This window comes from Colletotrichum fructicola (assembly GCF_000319635.2).
Source record: "Colletotrichum fructicola Nara gc5 chromosome Unknown KSG_Nara_v1_contig02, whole genome shotgun sequence".
Classification (NCBI taxonomy): Eukaryota; Fungi; Ascomycota; class Sordariomycetes; order Glomerellales; family Glomerellaceae; genus Colletotrichum; species Colletotrichum fructicola.
In genome coordinates this window covers 1,488,586-1,512,230 of record NW_027094052.1, presented here as the reverse complement: position 1 = coordinate 1,512,230, position 23,645 = coordinate 1,488,586, and the positions used below count along the sequence as shown (strand labels likewise).

The 23,645-nt window shown below is 52.4% G+C and overlaps 8 protein-coding genes across 8 annotated transcripts; 4 read left to right on the top strand and 4 right to left on the bottom strand.

Moving 5' to 3' along the window:
- Nucleotides 1-911: 911 nt before the first annotated feature.
- Nucleotides 912-2,576, top strand: amt1-1 (Ammonium transporter 1; the record flags this gene model as incomplete). The annotated part of the gene is made up of 5 exons (XM_032020706.1): nt 912-1,010; nt 1,081-1,363; nt 1,426-1,552; nt 1,601-2,034; nt 2,089-2,576. The coding sequence occupies 5 exons, from the start codon at nt 912-914 to the stop codon at nt 2,574-2,576; spliced, it is 1,431 nt and encodes a 476-aa protein (XP_031882210.1).
- A 1,455-nt stretch (nt 2,577-4,031) lies between these two features.
- CGGC5_v003171 (Uncharacterized protein) lies at nt 4,032-7,307 on the top strand (the record flags this gene model as incomplete). The annotated part of the gene is made up of 5 exons (XM_032020704.2): nt 4,032-4,203; nt 4,292-5,709; nt 6,106-6,138; nt 6,286-6,341; nt 6,401-7,307. 5 exons carry the CDS (start codon nt 4,032-4,034, stop codon nt 7,305-7,307), a joined length of 2,586 nt encoding a protein of 861 aa, XP_031882214.2.
- Nucleotides 7,308-7,382: 75 nt separating this feature from the next.
- On the bottom strand, nt 7,383-9,298 carry CGGC5_v003170 (FAD-linked oxidoreductase ZEB1; the record flags this gene model as incomplete). The annotated part of the gene is made up of 3 exons (XM_032020703.1): nt 7,383-7,556; nt 7,615-8,914; nt 8,991-9,298. The coding sequence occupies 3 exons, from the start codon at nt 9,296-9,298 to the stop codon at nt 7,383-7,385; spliced, it is 1,782 nt and encodes a 593-aa protein (XP_031882213.1).
- A 1,622-nt stretch (nt 9,299-10,920) lies between these two features.
- On the top strand, nt 10,921-12,009 carry yqiG (putative NADH-dependent flavin oxidoreductase YqiG; the record flags this gene model as incomplete). The annotated part of the gene is made up of 1 exon (XM_032020702.1): nt 10,921-12,009. The coding sequence occupies one exon, from the start codon at nt 10,921-10,923 to the stop codon at nt 12,007-12,009; it is 1,089 nt and encodes a 362-aa protein (XP_031882212.1).
- A 291-nt stretch (nt 12,010-12,300) lies between these two features.
- RBE1 (Repressed by EFG1 protein 1) lies at nt 12,301-12,915 on the bottom strand (the record flags this gene model as incomplete). The annotated part of the gene is made up of 1 exon (XM_032020701.1): nt 12,301-12,915. One exon carries the CDS (start codon nt 12,913-12,915, stop codon nt 12,301-12,303), a length of 615 nt encoding a protein of 204 aa, XP_031882211.1.
- A 1,490-nt stretch (nt 12,916-14,405) lies between these two features.
- Nucleotides 14,406-15,810, bottom strand: sdnN-1 (FAD-dependent monooxygenase sdnN; the record flags this gene model as incomplete). Its single annotated transcript, XM_032020700.1, has 2 exons — nt 14,406-15,453; nt 15,515-15,810. The coding sequence occupies 2 exons, from the start codon at nt 15,808-15,810 to the stop codon at nt 14,406-14,408; spliced, it is 1,344 nt and encodes a 447-aa protein (XP_031882218.1).
- A 2,169-nt stretch (nt 15,811-17,979) lies between these two features.
- Nucleotides 17,980-20,171, top strand: SR4 (Spherulin-4; the record flags this gene model as incomplete). Its single annotated transcript, XM_066151091.1, has 6 exons — nt 17,980-18,898; nt 19,056-19,060; nt 19,136-19,182; nt 19,472-19,485; nt 19,543-19,770; nt 19,825-20,171. The coding sequence occupies 6 exons, from the start codon at nt 17,980-17,982 to the stop codon at nt 20,169-20,171; spliced, it is 1,560 nt and encodes a 519-aa protein (XP_066009488.1).
- Nucleotides 20,172-20,292: 121 nt separating this feature from the next.
- On the bottom strand, nt 20,293-23,626 carry CGGC5_v003165 (Transposon Tf2-9 polyprotein; the record flags this gene model as incomplete). The annotated part of the gene is made up of 2 exons (XM_066151090.1): nt 20,293-20,463; nt 20,786-23,626. 2 exons carry the CDS (start codon nt 23,624-23,626, stop codon nt 20,293-20,295), a joined length of 3,012 nt encoding a protein of 1,003 aa, XP_066009400.1.
- Nucleotides 23,627-23,645: the final 19 nt, after the last annotated feature.

The following is a 23,645-nucleotide window of genomic DNA, read 5'->3' as shown; positions in this document are numbered from 1 at the left end:
GGTGTGAACTTTAACCGTCCGGTATGTTTGGGTCTAACCCGAAATGTCAAATCTACCCGGCGACTGTCTCGCAGCCATTTGATGAGGTTCCGATAAGGACCTGGGCAGCCAGTGCGGGATGACCCCGCTTGATGACGACCGCATGCCCGGCTGTGTCCGCTCCCTCTGGAGCCCTTATGCGGAGGCCGCGACGGTGTTGCAGCTGACACATGCCAGGGTTCCCTCGCATGGCCTCCATATCAAATGGCCTTGGGGCATTGCATCTCAAGACCAAACAGCGCGGTGGACCTTCGGGCAGCCGCACTAGAGGGCTTGACACCTCATGACGCCGTGCGCGATCCCTGGAATGCTGTTATTGGTCTTCAGTCAGAGACGCACCCTACTTGACATCATGTCTCTCATTGGCCGGCCCTTCAGCCCCTTTTACCAGGGCCACGAACTTCCAAGACTCCATCAACCGTCCTCCCTTTCATTCCCCATGAGCGCCCAGACTTTTATTCGGATGTAAGATAGGTCTTTTGGTCTGATTTGCGTTGACGAACGCTTGGCAGCGTCCCTTGAGGATATCCGGGGTACCTCAGGCCAATCAGGGCAATTGGCCTTATCTGGTATCAGCGTGGTGATGAGAGCCAAGAGAATAGTAGCATGCTTAATTTTGACACAATTCGGGCTGGGTATCAACCTTATCTGATTTCGGTGATGTTCGAGTGATAGCCACAGGCTGGAGACACTGTGAGCCCGAGACACTGGAAACATTTAAGTGGTTCCGAATTTTCCATGCCCGGTCTTGCATATGATCGGCCCGTCGTCCTGGTTCTTTAAAGAATAAGAAAGACGCGCGCTTGTATTAGCTCCCGCGCGCAGGTGTTCATCTTTACTCTTCAAGAGGCATATCGTGAACAGCTGCCAACATGGCGGAGATCATCCCGGTGACAGAATTCCCCGACTATGCCGTCGACCCGACCGGCGGCGATCCCCTTACCCATGATCTCAACGCTCCCTATGACAAGGTGAATACTGGATTCTGGGGTAGATTATGAAGTGATGGAAGACGTATTGCAGATGACTGACACCGTGTAGGGTGACCTTTGCTGGGTTCTGGTCTGCACAATCTTCTGCTGGCAGATCACGCCAGCCATTGGCTTCCTGTATGCGGGAATGCATCGCCGAAAGTCATCTTTGACGATGATCTTACAGTCTCTTTTCTGTGCATGTGCATGCGGCATCCAGTACTGGCTGTACGGAGCTTCGTTATATCAGTCAAGGGTATCGAATCCGATCTTGGGCGACTTGTCGGTTGGCGTGTTCCACAACATCCTCGCCTCTCCGTCGTTTGCCAACTCTGATATTCCAGACATCCTCTGTAAGATCTTTGAAGAAAAGCGTCGATCGTGTAAGGCCATATGATTAATCTTTTGCAATTAGATGCTGCGTTCGGATTCACCTTCGTCACAGCTACAGCAATGATCTTGGCGGGCGCGATGCTGGAGCGCGGCCGTCTCTGGCCAAGCATGCTGTTTCTTCTCTGCTGGACGACATTTGTCTACTACGTGTAAGTACGAGAACTCCCTTCGTCGACCGAAGTACTCACTCCCGATAGTTTGGCACACTGGGAATGGAATCCCAGTGGCTGGCTCTACAACCTTGGCCTCTACGACTTCGCCGGCTCTGGTCCCGTTCATATTGCCAGCGGTTTCGGATCGCTTGCATGGTCTATGATGCTCGGCCCGAGACTGAGTGACGACGCAGTGACGAAGAAGAAGTACGCGCCGCACTTCAAACCGCACAATCCGTTGTTGATGGTTCTCGGGACGGTTCTCATCTGGTTCGGGTGGTTTGCTTTCAACGGCGCCAGCACGGCCAACCTCAGTCTCCGCTCCATCTACGTCGTCGTCAACACGAATTTCGCTGCCTGCGGTGGTGGGATCACCTGGGTCTTGCTCGATTACTTCTATATCAAGAAGTTCAGCCTTGTTGGCTTCTGTTCCGGCATCATTGCTGGCCTAGTTGGAATAACGCCGGCTGCAGGCTTCGGTAAGCATCCCGACTTCGGGCGCAGCCTTGTTCGAAAGCTAATCGGCTACTTAGTGCTTGTATATGTCTCACCGCTGGTTGGCGTTCTGACAGCTATCTGCTCGTACTACACCGTCAAATACCAGTATCTCTTCCGTGTCGACGACGGACTCGACATCTTTGCAATTCATGGCGTCGGCGGTTATGTTGGTGACATTCTCACCGGTCTCTTCGCCCACAAGATGGTACCTGCCCTTGATGGTGTAAGCAACACCTACGACGGCGGTTGGTGGAACGGCAACTTTCGGCAGTTGGGTCTTCAGCTCGCCGGAGGAACAACTTGCGCTGCGTGGTCATTCGTCGTATCCTGCATCTTGCTATTCGTCATTAACAAGATTCCCGGGTGCCACCTCAGGGCCACTGAGGAAGACGAGATCCGCGGTCTTGATTTTGCTTACATTGAAGATGCCATCTCGGATTACGACCACGGCGACCTCTTCATTCACAACGGGCAGGTGCTTGACTCGCCTCCGAGAGAGACGAGCGTGTCTAAGAGTGCATAAAGGGAATATTTTGATGAAATTAGATTACTTAGACATGGCTCAACTTAGGCTACAGCAGTCATTTATCTCAATAGAGGTTTGATACTGGTTCATTACCTACGTCGAAAAAAGTTGAGCAAGGTCAGTAGATAAACACGTTGAGAGCCTTCATTTGTAGGTAAGCTGGAGAGCCGAACTGGCGTCAAACCCTCGGAAAATAAAGTAGGTCGGCCAAGACACTTTGAGCATTGAGTTTTTGCTAGTATGAGGCATTATGAACTAGTCTGTCCACTGCATTTCACTAACGATCATTCGAACATATTGGCCTATGAAGTTACAGTGAAGCCGAGAGCATACGAGCTATTCGGGTTTCGGCGCCGTTCCGAAGACTTCACAAGCAACTGGCGCTTAGCATTCCTAAAGAGGACTAGCTACCCCATTGTCCCTATAGAGTTGGCGATAGGGACGAAACGAAGCCTCTGAAGTGTCTGAGCGACGGCAACGGTGGCCGAGTGTCCCGTTACCCGTACCCGCGCCGTCGTTCACGGGCTCCGCCTCTTGCATTACAAGCAGCGTAAACATGATACCTGAAATTAAGAACGTTGATGCAACGAGGAGGCATCGGGTCATGAAATAATAGACTCTCATTACCTAGTATTCAGTCAAAATCGTTGCATGAGCCCCTACCATCTTCTGCGTTCCACTTGCAGAATATTCCCAGTTTGGACACGTCCATTCACGCCAGCCTTCATCCACTGACGACAGCAGTATATCATTCAATTGAATTTCTGAATACTTGTTCCAGAGCTACAAAATCTACAGCTATGATAAGTCTCCCCGGCCTGAGAAATTTTATTAACTTGCCTGAACCGTATCATTAGGCCAGTTTACAGAGCAATACATACCTGCTTGGACGGGTGTCCGCACGTGGGGCTGAGCTCCACAATGGTATGGGCTGAATCTGATCAGTAATCATAAAGATTCATGATGAAGGAAACCGTATGATAGAAACGCTTGACTCTATTCAAAGTCTCGGCAACCCATCCAAACTATTGGTCGGAAGTATTTTGACAGTAGGATAGGAATATCACCAATTAAGCTCAGCCAGACGTCAATCTACCGTCCTCCTAGATCCCAGCCAGGGCCTGTGGGTTCTAGATGTACCAGCGAATTGTAGGGGGTTTAATGTGCGAAGGTTATTGTACCGCCCTCAACAATGGGATGACGCTAGAGCGGAGTTTCGGTACTCGGCAAGTCCACTACCAGTGCTTTGGTTCCCACACCATTAACGTCTAATACTTTTCTATTCCTCCTACCTCAACCGTAGGCGCAGCTCAACTTGAGGGAGTTGAACCATGGATTTGAGCAGCTGCTTTCCATCACTTTCTTCTCTCGTTGATTTGTAGGCGACTCAATTACCCCCAGCTCAAAGCAAATCACACCGCAACTTGACGCACCTTGGCAAAGATCGTCAAGATGGAGAGATCATCTGGACACAAGCGGAAGAGGACAGGGTGCCTAGGATGCAGAGCTAGAAGAAAGAAGTGCGACGAAAAGCAGCCTATGTGCTCGTTATGCTCAAGAAAGGGAACAGAGTGCGTCTGGCCGGACAATTGGACGGCGCCCCAGACGGTCGACTCCTTTTGCTGTGAGTGGAACCCGCAAGACTACCGTGTCTCTATGCTCTTTGTCACATGCTCCAAATTAATACTTGATTCTGATGTATGATACTACAGTCGACCCTGCCGCTGCATCTTCAACTTCGGGGACTGTACCTCAGACGGGTGCCAGCAGACGAGGGCCGAACCTCGGCTCCCTACCAGCTGCCCCTTTGTGGGCAGTTTCGCGGGCGAGCACTGTCAACTCCAATAGCGAAAATAACTCACCGTCAGAGCCAACCACAAATTACGGTCCGAGAAAGAGATCTCCAGAGAGCCTTCGGTCACGGGCCGAATACCTCCGCATGACCCCCAAGGTTTCTCATGTCCCACTCATCATCGTCCCGCCAGATCTCGACTGCGATGAGGGATCCTTCCAGCTGCTCTTTCAGCACTTCCTCTCTCGATCGATGCCGTCAATGTCCGTGGACAATGTGGACACTGAGCTTTACGTCAGCACCTTGCTGCCCGTTATCATGAGCGACAATCTTGTGCTTCGGGCTGTCCTAGCACTCAGCAGTTTGCAGTACATGCTGAGCCATCCCAACAATGACAAGGCTCTCAAGCTTGCTAGCACTTGCTACTCCAAGGCTCTATCCGCAATGAGGGCTCGCGTTGCGCTGAGCGGTACTGGCGCTCAAGACGACCGGCCTGATTGTCTGTGTGCTGCGAGTCTGATGCTGGCCTTGACGGAATCTGCTCGCGGAGACTCGACCCGAAATCACGTCGACTTTGCCAGCCACGTACTCCAGAGCATGTCAAATTCGGTACGCCTGGGGATCAACCAAAAGTTGTACAGGAACATGCTTCGGGTCTGCATGTTCCTGCGCGTGGATGAAGCTGTGGAGACCATCCCTTCACCCTTCACATCCGCTCAACTTGTAAATCAAATGGACATGCCCATACCCGCCGGTCATCTGTGGGACGCTGAACACAGAGCCTCGATGACGGAGCTCAGCGAAGAGTGCGGACTCTTCCAGACGCCGTTCATTGCCGGGCTTCTGACGATCCATCATCTGGCCCGACTCCGGGCCGCAGACGGCGCGGCCAACATCGATAAAGACGAACGCTTCACACAACTGCTAGCAATTGAGATGCAAATCATGTCGTGGGAGCCAGCACTACCACACACAAGCCTACGGGTCCGACAAGTCTGGACGCTGTGGAGATTGGCTATGCTCATACTGCTTTACGAATCGCCCGTGGACGGCAAATTCTGGCAAGCGTCGAGGCGAAATGACTGCTACGAGTCTTTCATGAAGGAGCTGAAGTTGGTGCCAAAGGGACATGAGAGCATCGGAGTGATGCTGTGGCCGATCTCAATGGCCGGATCCTGCGCGCAGTCTTCTGCTCACAGGGAGCTGATTCAGCAGCAACTCACTGAGTCGTGCGACACTCTGTCTGCGAGGATGCTAGCTGTGGTTGCAAACATGCTTCAGCAGATGTGGGACGGAACCACGGCGAATTCTGCAGACGATAAGAGAGAAGAAGAGCTGGTGATTGACCCAAGCCTCATCTCGCCAGAAAGCCTGCAAGAAGCATGAACGGGGGAACGCAAGGCATGACTCTCATGAGCACTGTTTCTCTGCGCGATCTCCGACGATTAAGCGGAGATCCAGCAAGTCATGTTACGGGTACTACACTCCCTGAGCCTGATGCAACTCCGCTATCGGCACTGCAACCATCTAAGTCTACAATGCTGAAAGTCATTGTGACGAACAGCAGAAACTGTTCTATCGAGGCCTTAGAAGGAGAGAAAAGAAACGACAAGTTCCTGAAAATTATAGCAGACCTACAATGACATGCACCCTTCTGTACAGCGACGGATGGTGGGACAACCTTGGCAGCGGAGATTCTAATCATGGAATTTGTACCGCCATTACAAACCTCAGGGCCTAATTAACACCAAGCCAGTGCGGGTCAATGTACGTATCTTTCGGTGCCCCTCTATCCTCACGCGTGTTTGCTTTCAGTCAACAGTGTCTGTATTTATGACGAAATTTGTTGTTGACGGACTCGCAATCCAATCTTTAAACTTTGTAAAAGAAGACTCATTCAGTATGGAATCACAGGTGAAGACGCCGGCAGAACAAAACAGCTGGATGCCCCTCATCAACAAGGTCGATAAGTACGTCAATTACCCCGCCTCACTCATCCTCATCTGATCATCCCTGACTGCCTCATCAGTGTTCCCCTAGATTTCGGCTTCAACACCCTCTACAGGCTGTACCTACCAAAGGATCATCGCCCGCATGGGTTCATGCTTCAAAGCACCGTCGAGCGTCTGCCCTGGACCGCAGACTTTAGCATCGACCATGACGAGCGCAAGGTGCGCCTCCTCGACACCGTAGTAAATGACGGCGACGATGCCGGCAAGGCCGCGACCGCAGCGATCCAGCGCGTTGTCGACGCCGCCATCAATCTCACCGACAAGTTCCCGACGCTGAGCGGCCGACACAGCGAGCACTTCCGCATCCTCGGCGCGAATGACTTCGTCTCCATCGAGCGCTTCCCTGCTCCGCTGTTCGGCATCTCCTCGCGCGGAGCGCATATGACGGCGTACGTCAAGAGCGCCGAGGGCATGTGTATCTGGGTCCCTCGCCGCAGCGCGCACCTGTTCACGTTTCCCGACCTGCTGGACACCACCGTAGCCGGAGGCGTCAAGGCCGAAGACTCGCCGTTCGACTGCATCGTCGCAGAGGCCACAGAGGAGGCCTCGCTCCCGGCCGACTTTGTGAAGGAGAACGCGCGGGCGGTGGGCGCGGTCACGTACGTCAGCATGAATGAGACTAAGGGCACGTTCTTCCCGACGGTACTGTACTGCTACGATCTCGAGCTGCCCGAGGCGATCGAGCCTGTGCCCGGGGATGATGAGGTGTCGGGCTTCGAGCTCATGACCATTGCGGAAGTGAAGAGGAATATGTTGGAGGGACAGTTCAAGCCCAACTGCGTGCTTGTGATGCTTGACTTCTTCATTCGACACAACATCATCACGTCGGAGAACGAGGAGCATTACGTGGAGATGGTGACAAGGTTACGGCGACACCTGCCTGTTCCCACGTATCCTGAGCCAGGAAAGCAAGTGATTCAATGATGTCGGAATGCGAATAGATTCTACTCATACCATTCATGATAGACGCATATATACATCATTGATTCCACTCATTAACTACAGCTTCTTGCAAAGTCTCGTACCATACTCGATCTCCTCCCAGCCCTCCGTCCCAGGCGTGGAGACGGCGTATAAAACACCCTCTGGATCCCACTTCTTGCGCAGGTCAAACAGGGTAGGATACAGCGGACCCCAGAAATGTTCTTGCCAGTTAGCCTGATAGGGGTCGGCCTGCATGATAAAGGTCAGTTGCTGTGTTCTTCGCAGTGTTCGTCGGGGTACCACTCACCTCATTCACGTATGTGGCACCATCAGGTCCGGCTTGCCGCAAAGCCTCGTCTTGGATATTCGTCAAAACATCCTGCAAATCTGCCTTCTGTTTCAAAGTCGCACCCACTGGCACAAAAAGAACGCTGATGACAAAGTCTGTGCCGTTTCTCCAGACCGGGTGCGTCGCGCTGTTGGCTTCGGGCCAGCTGTGTCCCGCGTCAAATAAGTGTCCCACGATGTACCCCAAGCCCTTCAAGTCCTCCCTCGGATTGATCACCGTCTTGAAAGCGTCGACAATCTGATCGTTCCGCTTCTCGACATCGGAGTGAGCGAACAGCCACCCGCCAGTTAATGTGTGCCTGCCTGCTTCCTCGTCCCTGAAGAGATCGATGTACAAGTCAAAGAACGTCGCGAATTCCTTGGTAGAATGCTCAAACGACACATTGCTGGCCTTGAGCTCCGCAATCATCGGCACAAGAATCTGGTCCAACTCGCTCTGCGTCTTGCCCACAGCCACAAAAGGCTGCACCTCAAGCATCATCGCACCGAGTTCAAAGTAGACGTACAGCCCGTTGTCTACGAGGTGGTTCGACCACTTGTGGAACACCCGTACGCCCTCCCAGAACACATCTTCGTCCTCTGTCAGCGTACTGTTGATGTACAATACGCCCCCAGCCGCCTTCGCTTCCGCGTACGTGCGGAAGGTGACGGATGTGACGACTGCATACGACGACGGACCGCCCCCCTTAAGCCCGAAGAACAGGTCGGGGTTCTCCTCAGCGTTGGCGATGACGTACTCTCCATCGGCAGTGATTGCCTCGAACTCGAGCCCGTTGTCGGCGGCCATGCCGTGGAGTGGCGTCAGCGGGCCATGGCCGCCGCCCTGGACGAGGCCGCCAGCAACGCCGACGGTCGGGCACTCGCCCGTGACGACGAGGATGGGCGGGTCTTGGGCGTTGGCTGCGCGTAGAAGAGCGCGGCCTTGCACGCCGGCGCCGACGGTGACGGTCCCTCCGGTGTAGTTCCCGGGACCGGCCCACGTGTCGCTGAACGTGATATCCTGGAAGCTGTGGGTGTTGACGATGAGGGAGCCCCAGCCTACACTGCGTCCGATGAAATCGTGGCCGGTGTTGCGGATGATGAGACGGAGGTTGTTCTCGCGCGCGAAGTCGACGCCGGCTTTGATGTGGTCCTTCTTGGTAGCTGTCACCACGTAGACGCCGTAGTATCCCAAGGTGCAGGGCTGCGTGGGGTCTTGGGTTGGTAGACAGGTTGTGTTAGTGAAGTATTTCCATAAAACGGCGCCGGGTTGATCGGTCCTATGAGCGAGTACGTGTGTCAGTTTCTCGCCCTGCTATTTGGTGAGGTCTGAAGATGGCCGGGGGATTGACTTACGTCCACTGCTCCTTGTCCCAGTTTTGAGTTACTTCAGCACACTTAGCGGCATCATATGTCGAGATGTTGCCGAGGGTTCCTTCAAAGGTGTTGTGACACGCCGCCTCGGGAGGGATATGGACAGCCAAGTTCCCATTCACAGTGGCATTAAGCTGTGCCCATGCTTCCGCCCTGGGCCAGCAGTCATCACCGAAATAGCATCTGCAGTCGTACTCCTGGCCCTGCCATGTCCGGGGAACAAGTTCGCCAGCGAGAACGTTATGAGCGAGCAGAGCGCCGGCGAGAGCAAGAACCGACATCTGGATCATGATGGCAACCGAATCATTGGCTCAACACTAAATGCCATGTTCGTCCATTGCGGGGGAAGATCTTCGAATTATGTACCTGGGCCAGTTTGCTCCAGTGATAACAAGCAGGTCTTAGACAACGCGGATCCAGGAAGCTCAGCTTCCTTCATCGGTATCCCCCCGCTTCACGACCACGGAATCTGGTGTTGCCAAGAACTCGCGAATGCAGACTATGACTGACGATGCGACTCAAAGTCTGCAGCTCCGGTCTAGATCGTCTCTGCCCCGGGCTCTTACGCCGTCGAACACCCTGGCCAGTTCGGTTCGCTTCGCCAGGGCGTAGATGAGGTGACACCAGACCTTTCGGTGGGCGGCCGACTCAGCATACAAGGTGGGTCATACTAGGGAACAAAACTTGATGAACCGTTCGGAATCATTAGCATATGCTTGGCCAACATCGCAAAGTCCGAGATAGCCAACTTCTCTTTTCGGCAGGGTCTAAGATGGGGAACATTTCCATCAAGTTTCTGGTGGAAGCTTTTAGTTGTCAGCCCGGACGTGGCATCAGTTCCTGAGAGAACAGCAGGCAGTGCGATTCAGCGAATTGAAGATGCAGCCCCCGCTAGTGCTGACGCCGAGCGATAGTGCCGGCAGATGCAGCGGACGGGTTCCCAGGCGGAGCTTTTCCAGAAGCGAACCAATGCCCGAGAAGGGCCGCAACTAATATTAGGCAAATCAACCAGAATCTTTCATCCTGTCGAATATGTTTCTGCTGGACTTAGCACGCAGACCCTGACAACGGCGTTCGCCTGGAGGCTGGCTTTGCAGTAGCTGGAGCTGAGAAAGAGTTCTGTCAGCGAGCCCTGTTACGGCTGTGCGACGTAGACTGAGAGCTGACAGCCCAATGCGATGTTGCACTGTCAGCGAACGCGGAGGAAATGGGCGTCTGGCTCCATACATACGATGATGGCTAAGTCGAGGTGGACTTAGATCAAGAAACGTAGACTTGAGCTTAATAGCTTAGAATCTGTGGGAAGTAATGCCGGCCTTTCCCCGCCTTTTCACCATGCCCGGCCGAAGATGCGGGTCCGAGCCATCATGACCGGAGTGGAGGCTTTTCGGTGCGGGATACCAGCAAAGAGAACAATCATGAGGAATTCATATTCCGGACAAGTACTTTTGCTAATATCAATCGGATACCTAATCGGCTTCTGTAGTAAGGTAGCCGGCGTGAATAGTTCTGCCGAATGCTGATTCAGTTTTGACTTGGCCGCAGAGTTGGAGAGTTGGAGAGGGTTGGAGATGTTGGAGACAGCGGGTCTTAGCGGGTTTGTTGGAGACTTCACGGGCTAGACTTCACGGGCTGCGATGATCCACTACTTCACTCTTAGTGGTTGATAGCAAGAAGCTTCATGATGTATTTGTCAGTATGGGTTGAAATGAAAGTGTTGGGGGTTAGCAATGTCGAGATACTGGTCAAGCCCAATAGCCACAAAGCCATCGTCCATAAATCACTCTGACGAACTAAACGCTAGAGATAAAGCAGAACCGTCTGCTGGACCTGAACATTCAGAATTCGGAATGAAAGTGCCCTTCAACATGCCTACTCGAGAAATGGAAGCTTTCAGAACTCTTAGTTCATCATGAGACCCCAAGATCTATTCTCACCGCTGTCATTCAAGCGCGGGCCCCCTCTCAAAAGCCGCATCCTCCTCGCCCCTCTCACGAACTGGCAATGTCATCCCGACGGAACGGTCTCCGAAGAAGAAGTCAACTGGCTTGAGCGATGTGCGGCGGGCGGGTTCTCCATGGTTATGACCTGTGCAGCTAACATCCACCCTTACGGCAAAGTCTTCCCGGGCCAGATGGGCATCTACAGTTATCATCACCTGGAAGGACTTCGCCGCATAGCCGACGTTATAAGAAAGCATGGGGCTTTGTCTTCGGTCCAGCTTCATCATGCAGGTCTCAGAGCCAATCCTGAGTTTGTCAATGACATCGTCGGGCCATCAGATATCCCAGACAGCGGCGTCAGGGGTTTGTCGCTGAAAGAGGTTGAGGCTGTTCGAGACGACTTCATAGCAGCAGCGCAGCGAGCTGAAGCTGCAGGCTTCGATGGCGTCGAGGTGCACTCCGCTTTTGGATGGATTCCCATGCAGTTCCTCTCGCCTCTCTTCAACCACCGAAAAGACAAATACGGAGGCTCGCTCGAGAACCGATCGCGGTTCCTCTTCGAAGTCATTAGAGGCATCCGCCAAAACTGCAAGCCGGATTTCCAGATAGGTCTGCGCGCATCTCTTGAGAGATATGGCGTGCCATTGACAGAGATGTATGAGGTCCTCGCTAAGGCAATTAGGGAAGAGGAGATTGACTACTTGGACCTGGCGGTCTGGGACTGGAAGAAGGTGACCCAAGAGGCACCGTTTCAAGGGAAGACCTTTTTGAGTATCTTCATGGATCTCCCTCGATCATCAGTGCGTATTGGGGCGTCTGGGAAGATAATGGACCTCCAAGACGCCGTTACTGTTCTAGAGGGGTGCTGCGACTTTGTCATGTTCGGCAGGGCGGCCATCCTTGAGCACAACTTCCCAAAGCGATTGGAGGAGAACTCAGAACATCGTTCACCGTCATTGCCAGTTAGTGAGGCATACCTCAAGGCTCAAGGACTGAGCGACGACTTTGTGAAATACATGAAGACTTGGGAAGGGTTCGTCGCGGAGGACAGATCCTGAGGACCTAGACTTACATATAGACATAGACCCGAGACATTTTCAATTTCTGGCCCCTTAAACACCATCTCTACTATTTATTGGGAAATTAATTCTTGATGAACTTCAAAACATAATGGGTATATAAAAGCGATGGTAGGTACATGTCGACCGGGCTAGCAAAAGATGGTTGGATAATGATGCAGTTGCCCAAAATGGCTTAGCTCCGTGATGTCGATGGCCTCATTTATCTCGCCACCGTTCTTCCTCCCCCTCAATCCACACCACATAATCATTCATTCAAACGAATGATTTCTATGCCGTCATCCACATAGCAGAAGCACCAGCCACGAACAGCGCCAACATCGCCGGCGAATTCCTTCCCCCAAGGCTCTCCTCCTCTTCCTGCACCTCCTCTGCAAACTGTCCGACGACGTTTCCCCTCGGCCAGTACTCGCACACCAAATACCACGCATCATCCTCGCACCGCTTCCTCGCACACCCGACGTCCGTCGTATCCTTCCACACGAGCTGCGTAAAGTGGCCCGTCTCCTCGCTGAACTCGGCGTCGTCAAAGTCGTAGTCGTCGCGCTCCTCGCCCCACGCCTCGACGCTCTGCGTCACGTTGGCGTACCCCATCGCCAGGTTCTCGCCGTACGGCCCGCCCGAGTGCTCAAAGTCGCAGTCGTCCATGCCGCGCAGGTAGTCGACCGCGAAGTCGGCGAGCATCTCGTTCCACGAGACGTCCGAGGCGTTGTGCTGCTCGCGGTAGTGGTTGGTGCTGTTGAGCACGGCGGAGGTGAAGGTGTCGTCTGAGTTCCATTCCGGGACCGCGGTCGGCCGGGATGGGGCGACGGTGGTTACTACGACGGTTTGTGCGGATGTGAGATGCAAGAGGAGCAGTGCCGGGGTGAATATCGTGAGATGCATGGTGAAGTCTTGAGATGCCAATATCGTGTTATTCTTCACTAGTAGTGGTGCAGCAACAAGTGGATTTCGCGCGTGCGTACGTGAGAGAGCTACAGAGGACTTCAAAGATTCAGCATAGCGATTATCTACATATTAAAGCTCTTGATCAGCATCTGCAAAATCCTCGGCGATTTGACGATGCAGCGTTCCAACCAGGTTTTGCACCCTTGGCTTCTCTCGTCCAGTCAATCGGGTCGTGAGAACGTAGGATGACGCATTCTGGGCTTCTTGGGGTCCTTCCAAGGCCATGAGGGTGGCCTGGAAGCTGACGAAGGCCCTTTGCTCGGCCAATGGGCCCTGGACTTGGCGGCCCGATCAGGTTCATCGGCGGTTCGTCCGGGCTTGGGACATGCTGGTGGCTGACCGTTGTTGCCCTGCACAGCCTCCGCGGGGCGCTGATCGGTGTCACATTTTGGGCGAACCGTTTCCCCAGGTTCTTGGGCACGATAATTTGGTACTTATCCTTGCGCCCACGAGGAATACGGGAAGAACTGCATGCAGCTATCGGTATGATCCGAGATTGAATGTGGACAGAGCTATTGTTGCTGTTGAAAATCCTATTAGTTGGAATCGTGAAATGGGGTTTCTGCGTGTGGCCATAGAGGTTTCTCCGTGAGCCATCCTGGTCCTCGCATATTTCCCCGTCAGAGTGATGCGGCAGTCACATAACGTTAGAAGGGAAGTAGAATGGGCTATCTACGTGCAGAGGGCCTTGCTTGAGGCTAGGAGTGTTAACCCTCAAAACGGGACTGTTCGACATGAGCACGCATGTTCAGAATGAGGTTGACGTTGACATGCCTATGAGAGCTGACTTGTATGCCAGAGGTAGGTATTGATGACGGCGTTTAGGTGCATCCATTAGCTGTTGCCCGATGATGTGGGCCGAGGCCGACAAATATATTACAACAAGCTTTCTCGAAAGAAACAACCACATAGTATCTGACGTTAGGATTCAATCGCTTATTCTTCCTCACAAGCTCCCGAGGCAAAGTCGCGTTCAGCAACCATTGTTAATTGATGAATCATTTCCACTTGCTAGGTCACCCCTAAAGGATAGGTAGGCCTGCACGCGGCACATACCTCACTGAATCACCTGCGATCGGGAACGGCCACCAGCTGAACACCCTGGGGCCCCTGCTGTAATGATGGGTCATGTCAGCACTCAAATTTCTTCCTCACCAGCAGATCGGACTCTCTTCCAACGTCAAATCTCGTCTTTATCGAGAACGTCCAGCTTTACGCCATGCTGTTGGTTATCTCATTCAGATCGTCAGTAAACTCCATTGCGTCTACGAGGAGTTGTAGTATGATGCGAGAGCCGAAACAACAGTCGAACGAAAAGTGTGTTTGGTCATATTAGAGAAGAGTGATGGTACATCTAATAATGCAAATCATGTCTATCCGTCGCTACCCGCTGCAAATGCTCATTTGAACAACAAAAGAGAAGTAAATCAGAGCGCCCGGTTCTTGGAAACGGTGTTCAGCAGCGGATGCAGCCACTTGAACGAACCCGGCTCGAACGGCTCCGACGCCGCGATGAAGTCGAACACCTTGGCCTTCTGAATCGCTGGGGACACAATGTAGGCCAAGAGAATCCTCTGCATGAAGCCCCAGGACAAGATGTACCTCGCCATGAACCAGTCCTTCGTTGTAGCCCATGCGTGCAGTCTCGTCAGGCGCGCAGACTGTCCCAGGTCCTTTTCCAGTCCCTCCATCCTGTCGGTCTTGTATTCTTCAAACAAGCTCTCCAATGCGTCAAATCCAGGTGTTCCGTTGGACTCGGCAATTAGCTTGCGCAGGCCGTTGCAAACTGCGACGACGTCCTGCACACCATTGTTGAACCCCAGGCCGGCATTCGGCGTAAACTTATGCGCCGCATCTCCCACAAGCACGATCCGACCTTTAAAGCTCCAGTGCTTGCAGATGCCCTCCTCGAGGCCGGCGCCGCCCGTGTTGTAGCGCTCCTTAAAGACATCCTTGACTTTCAGGGTGCCGGTAATAGGCCACTCCGCAAACCGGGCGCCGTACTCCTCGAGCTCCTTCTCGGTAAATGAGATCCGCTCCTTCGTCGGCTCAGGCAGTTTCTCGTAGCAGAAAATCCAGCCCCTTTCCTTGCCGGTGATGTACATCACAGACTGGTCCACGCCTTGCGTCTCGTAGCTCTGGCCGGCGGCGGTGGGACGCGGGAACGACGCCCACATGCAGCGGTAGTTGGTCTCGTACGGCTTCTCGGGGTCCCATTCGCGGGCCGGGTCTTCTTCGAGGGCGAGGCGGCGCATTTGGCGGCGGGTGGCGGAGTGCACGCCGTCGGCGCCGATGACCACGGAGCCCGTGTAGGAAGAGCCGTCTTCGCAATTGACGATGACGCCGGTGTCGGTGGTGGTGATTTTGGCGAGCTTCTTGCCGGTGTGGTAGCGTGCTTTGGCGTCCTCGGGGAGGGTGTCGTAGAGGGCCTGGATGAGATGCGCCCTGTGGAACGCGAGGGGCGTTGTGCCGTGGCTGTGGCGGGTGTCAGTGGGTTTTGCTGGTGTCGAAGAGACGGTTAAATCGGACGACGTACTGCTCCTTGAGAAGGTCAAATGCGGAGGACTGCTTGAAATTGAAACCGTCGGTGGTGAAGCCCCTGTTGTCGTCCAGAAGCATGCCGATTTCCATGAGCTTGTCTAGAATGCCGAGCTGGTGGAAGACGCGCATGCTCGTAGGGCCGAGGACGAGACTTGCGCCAAGATCTTCTACGATGTTTGTCCGCCTCTCGAGGACGACGAAGTCGATGCCGGCATGGTAGAAGGCGTGTGCGGCGGTGATGCCGCTAGGGCCTCCGCCGATGATGATCGCTTTGAAAGGCTCGCTGGCCATGTTGTGGTTGTTGCTGAAATAAGATGAATGTTGATTAGTTGTTGAATGCTGAAGTAACATGAACTGAAGGCGACTGTGATGGATGGCATTGTCGCCGGCGGAGGGTTTTATAAAGCTGCGCTGTGATCTGCCATCTCCACTGAAGCTCGGCACCAAATTACTTTGTCCAGAGTTTCGTGCTAGCGTTACGACTCCATCTTGGCCGGGAACTCGACGGGCCTTGGACGGGATCCGTCTCACGGGGGTCGTCTCCGTGCGCTAGCTCTGACGGCATCCCGCTCGGAGTGATATTGCGGCTATTACACGAAGGACCTTGGAGATTCCAGGCAGTGCCTTCTATTTTTCCCGACTCTGTCCGACAAAGAACGGTGAGATGCCTTGCCGCTACATAGAATGAACCCGGGTTTGGATCGTCATCGCTGCTCTGGTTGCCACGAGACTAAAGCCCGGGAATCCATGTATGTCAGATACCCGGGATTGAAGGTGGGTGAAGTCCGTCTCCCAGGGCTGTCGAACGGGGGTCGGAACAACTGTTGCCAAGCAGATCGATGCAGCATTTTAGCGATTGCAACGAGCATCGAACACCAAAAGGTTGCGACAGATGCCACTGCGTTCGGAGAAAACCCACTGTTGAACCCAGTGAATGTGGGCAAGATGGGTTATCAGCGATGTTCAGGGTCCAGTTTGATATGGGCGGGACTCGTGTTCGGTTGATTTACTGATCTGTAGCAACGGTGCCCTGGTTCAGACCTTCTCATCTTGAAAGTTGCTTTTGACGTGATTGAACCTACAGAGGCGTTTCCTCCCATCAGAATCCTTCGGCATGTCATCGGAGACTTTCTCGATGACGGCGCCTCGGGAAAGCGGGTCGCAGCTGCATAACGCGGACACTACGGGCCCCGAGACCCCGATCTTGACGTGTCGGGACGGCAGCCACAGGCGCCAACCCGCTTGTGAAGATCTCACTCCCGCGACCCGTCCCGTCCTGCGCCACTTGTTGTGGTTGTATCATTCAAGAAAATTGAGATGTTAGCAGTATCTTGGGCGGGTCATTTCGACTCTCACCAAGATGCTGTCATGCGGGTCTATCATGATGCCACATGACCACCTTTGGCAGCGACTTTGCCCGAGAGAGTGCGGTGCCGGCACGGGCTGGGCTTTGGTGTCCGTATCCGGCTTTGCATCTTTTGAATCGCTAGATGTTTTCACGCACACGCTGTCGTGATTATTGCACTCGTCAAGTCGCATGCCCATTGCCATCATAGTACTCTGGCGACTTACTGTCTAAGCATCCACAGTGAACGCCGGTGTAATACAACCAAGCAGGATGGACCAGGCATCAGAGCGCTGCACGCCATGTGTTTCACCCAACATCAGATCTGGCCTATATGAACTGTTTGGGTCATATAATCATTTGCGGGGTATGTGCGATCAGTTCGATTCCTTGATCATCAGACGGGACAACATAACAGACGAACATGTTCAATCCAATTCTTTTGAAGTGAAAAGAGTTCTCCTCATCTTTGGCTTACTTGACGTCTAGTGCCGATTTGCCACCAAGTTCTCGGCAGCTTCCAGATCTGGCCAATATTGGCTCGAATCTCACATCAGCTAGCCTAACTTGCATCCATCGGCCCGGTCTTGTGTTCTCGCCCTCTTTTTCAGCACATCATCTTCGGTGTGTGGGGCAAACCCGAAAGGTAATTAGTGTATGGACTCATGAAGGAGGTCCTTTGGTTACGAGATACTAGTCTCAACCTCGCCTATTCATCACCCCTGACAAGTCTCAACAACCTGAATTCTGGGTGTTGCGCTCTCAAAAGGTTCGTGGAATGATTGAATTACTTCAAACAATTGACTGGAGCTACATAGTGAGTAGATCAAATGACATCAAGTAGTTGAGACTTCACATCACGAGGCGTTCAACTTTCGCTAGGCCAAGCGGGAGTCTTAGACACCCAGCTGAGGGTGTGTCAAATCATCAGTCCACACTTACAGGGAGCTGTTCTAGCCCGCTCTAGCCAAGCAATGAAGCGTGAAGCTGACCATCGCAGAAAGCTGTTGCCTAGTCACCTCAGACTATAAAGGTCCGAATCTCTCGGACTGTGAATAGTTTTAGTGATTGGCAATGCCATCGACATTTTCATTATCTCAACCAAGTCTCAAGCAATGAGGTCTTTCCTGTCATTGGCCGCCCTCGTGGCTTCCGCAAGAGCTGCCGTCGATATCCTCCTACCTCTATATGTCTACCCCATCAACGACCTCGTGAAGCCATACGACGGCACCGTCGACTGGACAGCCACCATCGCAGCCATCGACGCCCACCCGGATCTGACTTTCAATGTCATCATCAACCCATTAAGCGGCCCGCCTTTCGCTAGCGAAGCCGGTATCAAGATCGACTGGGCCAAGTGGATCGGCCAAATCAACCAGCGCCCCAATACTGTGACCCTCGGCTACATCTCAACCCTTGGAACCGTACAGACCAATCCCCGCGATATCTCGGTTGTCAAGCAAGGTGTCGACACCTACGCTGCTTGGACGACGGCAGATGGTTGGGATGGTGTCTCGTACGATATTCACATCGACGGCATCTTCTTTGATGAAGTCAACACCGACCCGGCGCAACTCGATTACTACACGCAAGTGTCAAACTATGCAAAGGCTGAAACTGGTATCGTCGTTTTGAACCCCGGTGTTCCGGTCAATACCGCCAGCTACTCTCTCTATGACGTCGCCGATGCCATCTTGTCGATCGAGACTTGCTACACAAGCGATCCGAATGCGCCCCAAGACCGATGTCCCAGTGGCACTTATACCCCCTTCACGCCTGCATCATTGAGTTCTCTGCCATCTGGAGCAGCCCAGAAGGCCAAGTCTGCCGTAGTCGTTCACGATTTCTATGACGATTGGCAGCCGTATCAGCCTGCTTCACTGTCTACTTTGCAGAGCGACATCAACGCCATCGTTGCACAGGGTGTGCACAGTTTGTACATCACGCAATGGGGCTACAATGAGAGCTTCACTCGAGAGCCAGCTAGTGTGGGGACTGTGTCTAACTTGTTGGCCTTGGCGCAAGGTTGTTACGGTCAGCTATCCGACAGTAGGGTCTGCTAACAGAAGCTGGGGATTGAGACGTAATAACAGTACACTTGGTCGTGGTCTGGGTCGCAGGTGGTAGGCTGTAGTAGATCGGTCTTCAGAGGCTAAGGTGATCAGTCTTAGGCTCAACAAGTAAGTCGCAGTGAAGGTAAGCTGAGAGTATCCGTGAGGATGAATACTAAGTTGATTGCTGAAGAGCTATGGAAGTCTGACCATGAGCCAGGCTCAGGGTCATACTATATACAAGTCTAATTCCGAACATGTTCCTTTGTACCTTGGGTCGATCTGGATCATTCTGATCCAGAATGATCGTTCGGCCCCCAAGTCGTGTTGGATCATATTGATCCAATATGATCGTTATCTTATCGTCACGTGACTTGGACCATAGTTCTTCCGTTTACCGAGTGAGTCCCTGTTGTTCCCGTGATCCTGCAGTACAAATGTCCTGTCCTAGCCGCCCGCTGCCTAAGTGGGTTGGTTATCTGTTATTCCTGCATATCGGGTCGTAACATCAGGTCCCCTCTCCAAAGGTCTTGTCCTCAAGACCCAACATAAGTAGGTCGTTGGTCCCAGGTTGGGGTCCCGTCAATCGTGCTTCCTGATTTATCCATGATGCTGACACCATGTCAGGTCGCGTTCAGAAGTCGGATTCTCGTGAGACTCGTCGTTCTCAGATTCAGCGCAATCGCAAGGCTCTTGGTGCTCTGGTCGATCACCGTGGTTACGACGCAATGCCTTGTTCCCCTTGTTTTCAGTACAATCGAGTGTGCAGAATGGACCTCACCAACTCGAAGCGTTGTGGTGAGTGTGTGAAGCGGGGTTTTTCGAATTGTGACGGTGGTGACGTGGCAAATGCTCGTGAGTTCCTTGGCATCTTAGTGTTTCCTGGTGTCGCTGATCTTGTCTTGATAGTGAATCGTTGTTTTAATGAGCAAAAGAAAGTGGAGCGGGAGGAGGAAGAGGCTGAGGAGGCGTTGGAGGTGCTGCAGACTCAGCTTGCTGCTGCTCTGAGTCGTTTGTCCCGTCTTCGGAAACAGAAGAGGTTTTTGAAGGAGCGTGGGTCGGATTTGATTCGTCGGGGAATGCAATCCGTTGATGAATGGGAGGCCGAGGAGCGTGCTCTGGAAGCTCAGGAGTCCCGAGTGATGGAGGATTTGTCGTTGTGGGGGGCCCAGACTGAGTCGGACTGGTCTTCCCTGGGTACGGGTTTTGTGGACTTGGGTATTCCTCCGAACGCGGGGTCTTCCGAGGTTTCCTAGTTGTTCTCCGGTGTTCCTAGGCGGATGAATGGTTTTCCTTGTCGCGGTCGATCTGCTTCTGTTGGTGGTTTGGTGAAGCGATGTGGGTGCTTGATTCGCTTATATCCAGCGTTCTTCTGGACTAGTATGACAGGTGCTGGTGTGACTTCTCGTTCTTGGTGTTGTTGCCAGTAGATCGTGAGTTCTTCTGCTGCGTTGGTGATGTTTTTGGCTGGTTCCCATGTGTTGTCTTCGTGTCCGTATCCTTTCCATTTGACGAGGTATCGATACCCTTCTGGCTCTTTGAGGTGGTCTATGATTCGTTCTACTTCGTATTCTGGTTCATTGTCTTCCACGATGATGAGGTCGTTCGTCCGTGATCCTTGTGGAGCTGGTTCGAGTAATGAGACATGGAATACTGGGTGACACTTCATGGTTTCCGGGAGTTCGAGTTCATAATTGACTGGTGAGATTACTCGTGAGATTTTGAAAGGTCCGAGTTTTTTGTAGTCGAGTTTGTCGTTTGGTCGTTTTGTTTTGATGTTTCGCCGTACGAGATAGGCGCTATCTCCCTCTTTCAAGGTTGGTCCCTCAATCCTTCGTTTGTTGCTGAATTTTGTCATTCTTTGTCGTACAAATTCAAGTTCTTTGCGTGTGTTTTCCTGGATATCCTTGATTTGCCGTACTGAGGCGACAGCCTTGATTGCAGTTGGCCCTGCTCGGGGTTCTCCATAGGCGGTAGGTTCAAATCCATAGTTGAGGTAGAAGGGGGATTCCTTGGTACTTTCTCCTACTGCGCTGTTGTAGGCGAACTGGGCTATTGGTAGCAGTACAACCCAATTGTCTTGGTTGTAGTTGACATAGGCGCGGAGGTAGGTTTCGAGGATCTGGTTGATTCGTTCTGTTTGTCCGTCGGTCTGCGGGTGGAATGCAGTGGACATTGATTGTTTGATGCCAAGGTGTGACATGATTGACTTCCAAAAGTTGGAGGTGAAGATCTTGTCTCTGTCTGACACAATTTCCTTGGGTGTTCCATGGTTGGCGATGATGTACTTAAGAAATGTGTAGGCACATTCTTCGGCGTTGCTTGCTTCTTTGTACGGGATGAAGTAGGCGTACTTCGTGAGTCGGTCCACAATGACAAGAACGCTGTCAAAGTGTGTTCCCGTAAGGGGTTCTCGAGACTTCGGTAGCTTGACGATAAAGTCGAGGGATATGGATTGCCAGGCGGTTTGCGGCACAGGCAAAGGTTGTAGCATACCATAAGGTTGATGTCTAGCGGGTTTGCTTTTGAGGCAGACCTCACAATCCTTAATTGCTTTTGCCACACGTTCTCTAGTGACCTTTTCTCCATATTGTTGTCGTAGTCGTTTCCAGGTTTTGGTGATTCCTTGGTGACCGTGTGCGGGGCGAGCATGAAATTCCATGATAGCTTCGTCGTCTAGCTCGCTAGTCAGGCTAGTACTAGATCGCCCAGCCATCATCAAGAGTTTGGTTGCTGGCACGAGGTCTCCGTCGTTGTTTCCTTTGAGAATCACCTGGGTTTCTTCAGGTACCGGGACGTTGTAGTCCGGCCTTCGGCTAAGAGCGTCGGCTTTGCCATTGTCTGATCCTTTGCGGTGGATGATTCGGAAGTTGAATTCTGATAAGAATTCCGACCATCTAATCTGTCTTTTATTCAACACTTTCGAAGTCGTGAAGTGTGAAAGGTTCTTGTGATCTGAATACACAAGTACTTCGTGGGTGGTTCCCGAGAGCTCGGGTCTCCATTCCTTAAAGGCTTCAATGATTGCCATGAGTTCCTTATCGTGGATCTGATAGTTGAGTTCGGGTCCGTGGAGCTTGCGAGAGAAGAAGGCGCACGGATGTAGTCGTCCTTCTGAGTCCCGTTGAGATAGTTGCGCTCCGATCGCATAGTCGGATGCGTCGGGTTCTACTTCGAACTGTTTTGTCGGATCTGGGATGACTAAGACGGGTTCGCTGGCGATGAGGTCTTTGATCTTCTGGAATGCTGTTCGTTGTGGTTCTTCCCATGTAAAGGGCGTGTCTTTGCGGCTGAGGTTTGTGAGAGCCGCGTTGATCTTGCCATAGTCTTTGATGAATTTGCGGTAGAAGTTGACGAAACCTAGGAATCCTTGGACTTCCTTGAGGTTGTTGGGTACCGGCCATTCCTTGATGGCTCTGACTTTGTTTTCTGACATGCAGACTTTGCCAGGGGTGATGGTAAATCCGAGGTATTCCACTTTTTGTGCGTGAAATTCGCTTTTCTCAGGTTCGACCAACAGCTTGGCTTTTTGGAGAGCTTGTAAGACATGGTGCACGTCTTCTTTGTGTTTTTCAAGTGTTGGTGAGAAGATGAGAATGTCGTCGAGATAGACTACTACACAAATATCGACGTACTTGCGTAGGACTTGGTTGATCATGTTCTGAAAAGTCGCAGGGGCGTTGGTAAGACCGAAGGGCATGACGAGGTACTCGAAATGTCCTTTTCGTGTCCTGAAGGCGGTCTTCCATTCTTCGCCTTGCTTCATTCTGATCAGGTTGTAGGCTCCTTTGAGGTCGAGAGCTGTAAACCAGTTGGCTCCGTGGAGGAGTCGTCTCATTTCGTCGATGAGGGGTAACGGGTATCGGTTTTTGATCGTCATCTCGTTGAGCATGCGATAATCGACGCATAATCGTAATTTTCCGTTCTTTTTGGGTACGAACAGGATTGGGCTTCCTGCTGGTGACGTTGAGGGTCTGATGTATCCCTTCTTGAGGTTTTCTTCGAGGTATTTGTCTAGGGCTTCCATCTCTGTCTGGTTGAGTCCGTAGATTTTGTTGAAGCGTGGTTCCTTTCCTTTCTGGAGGGGTATTTCGTGGTCGAAGCTGGTGTGTTCGGGCAGTCCGGTTTCTAATTCGGCTGCAAAGAGTTTCTCGTAAACTCTGTATTCTTCTGGGATAGACAGAAGTGGATCATTCTCTTGTTCAAGATCCGTTGTTGTCAATGGTTGTGACGTGGCTTCTTTTGCCTTGAGGTAGCAGATGTATCGTTTTGCTGTTTCCTGCTGTATCGGCTCGTTTGAGGCCTGGTTTTGACAGGGCTGCTCAGGGACTGAGTCGTCGTGGTCCCAATGGAGTTGGCCTTTGCTCCAATCTATCCGTGGGTTACTTGTTCGTAGCCAGGGTAATCCTAGCACTATGTCGTATGTTCCTAGATCGGCAATGTCGAATTGGATTCTTTCTTTTCGATTCAGGTAGCTCATCTCGAGGGGCGCAGTCTCATTGTAGATGGTACCTCCTTCGTACTTGAATTCTTCTCCTTCTGCCGTGTGTAACTGATAGGGTCGCTCTTTTCCTCCCCATTGTACTTCTAGCCTATTGATGGCTCGAGGGGCGATGTAATTAGCTTCAGCTCCGCTGTCAATCAGCGCGAGTGTTGTTTGTTCGTTGATGGTGACTTCGAGTTCTATGTTGTTCTTGTGTCCTTGTGACATTTGGTGGATGAACCTTTTC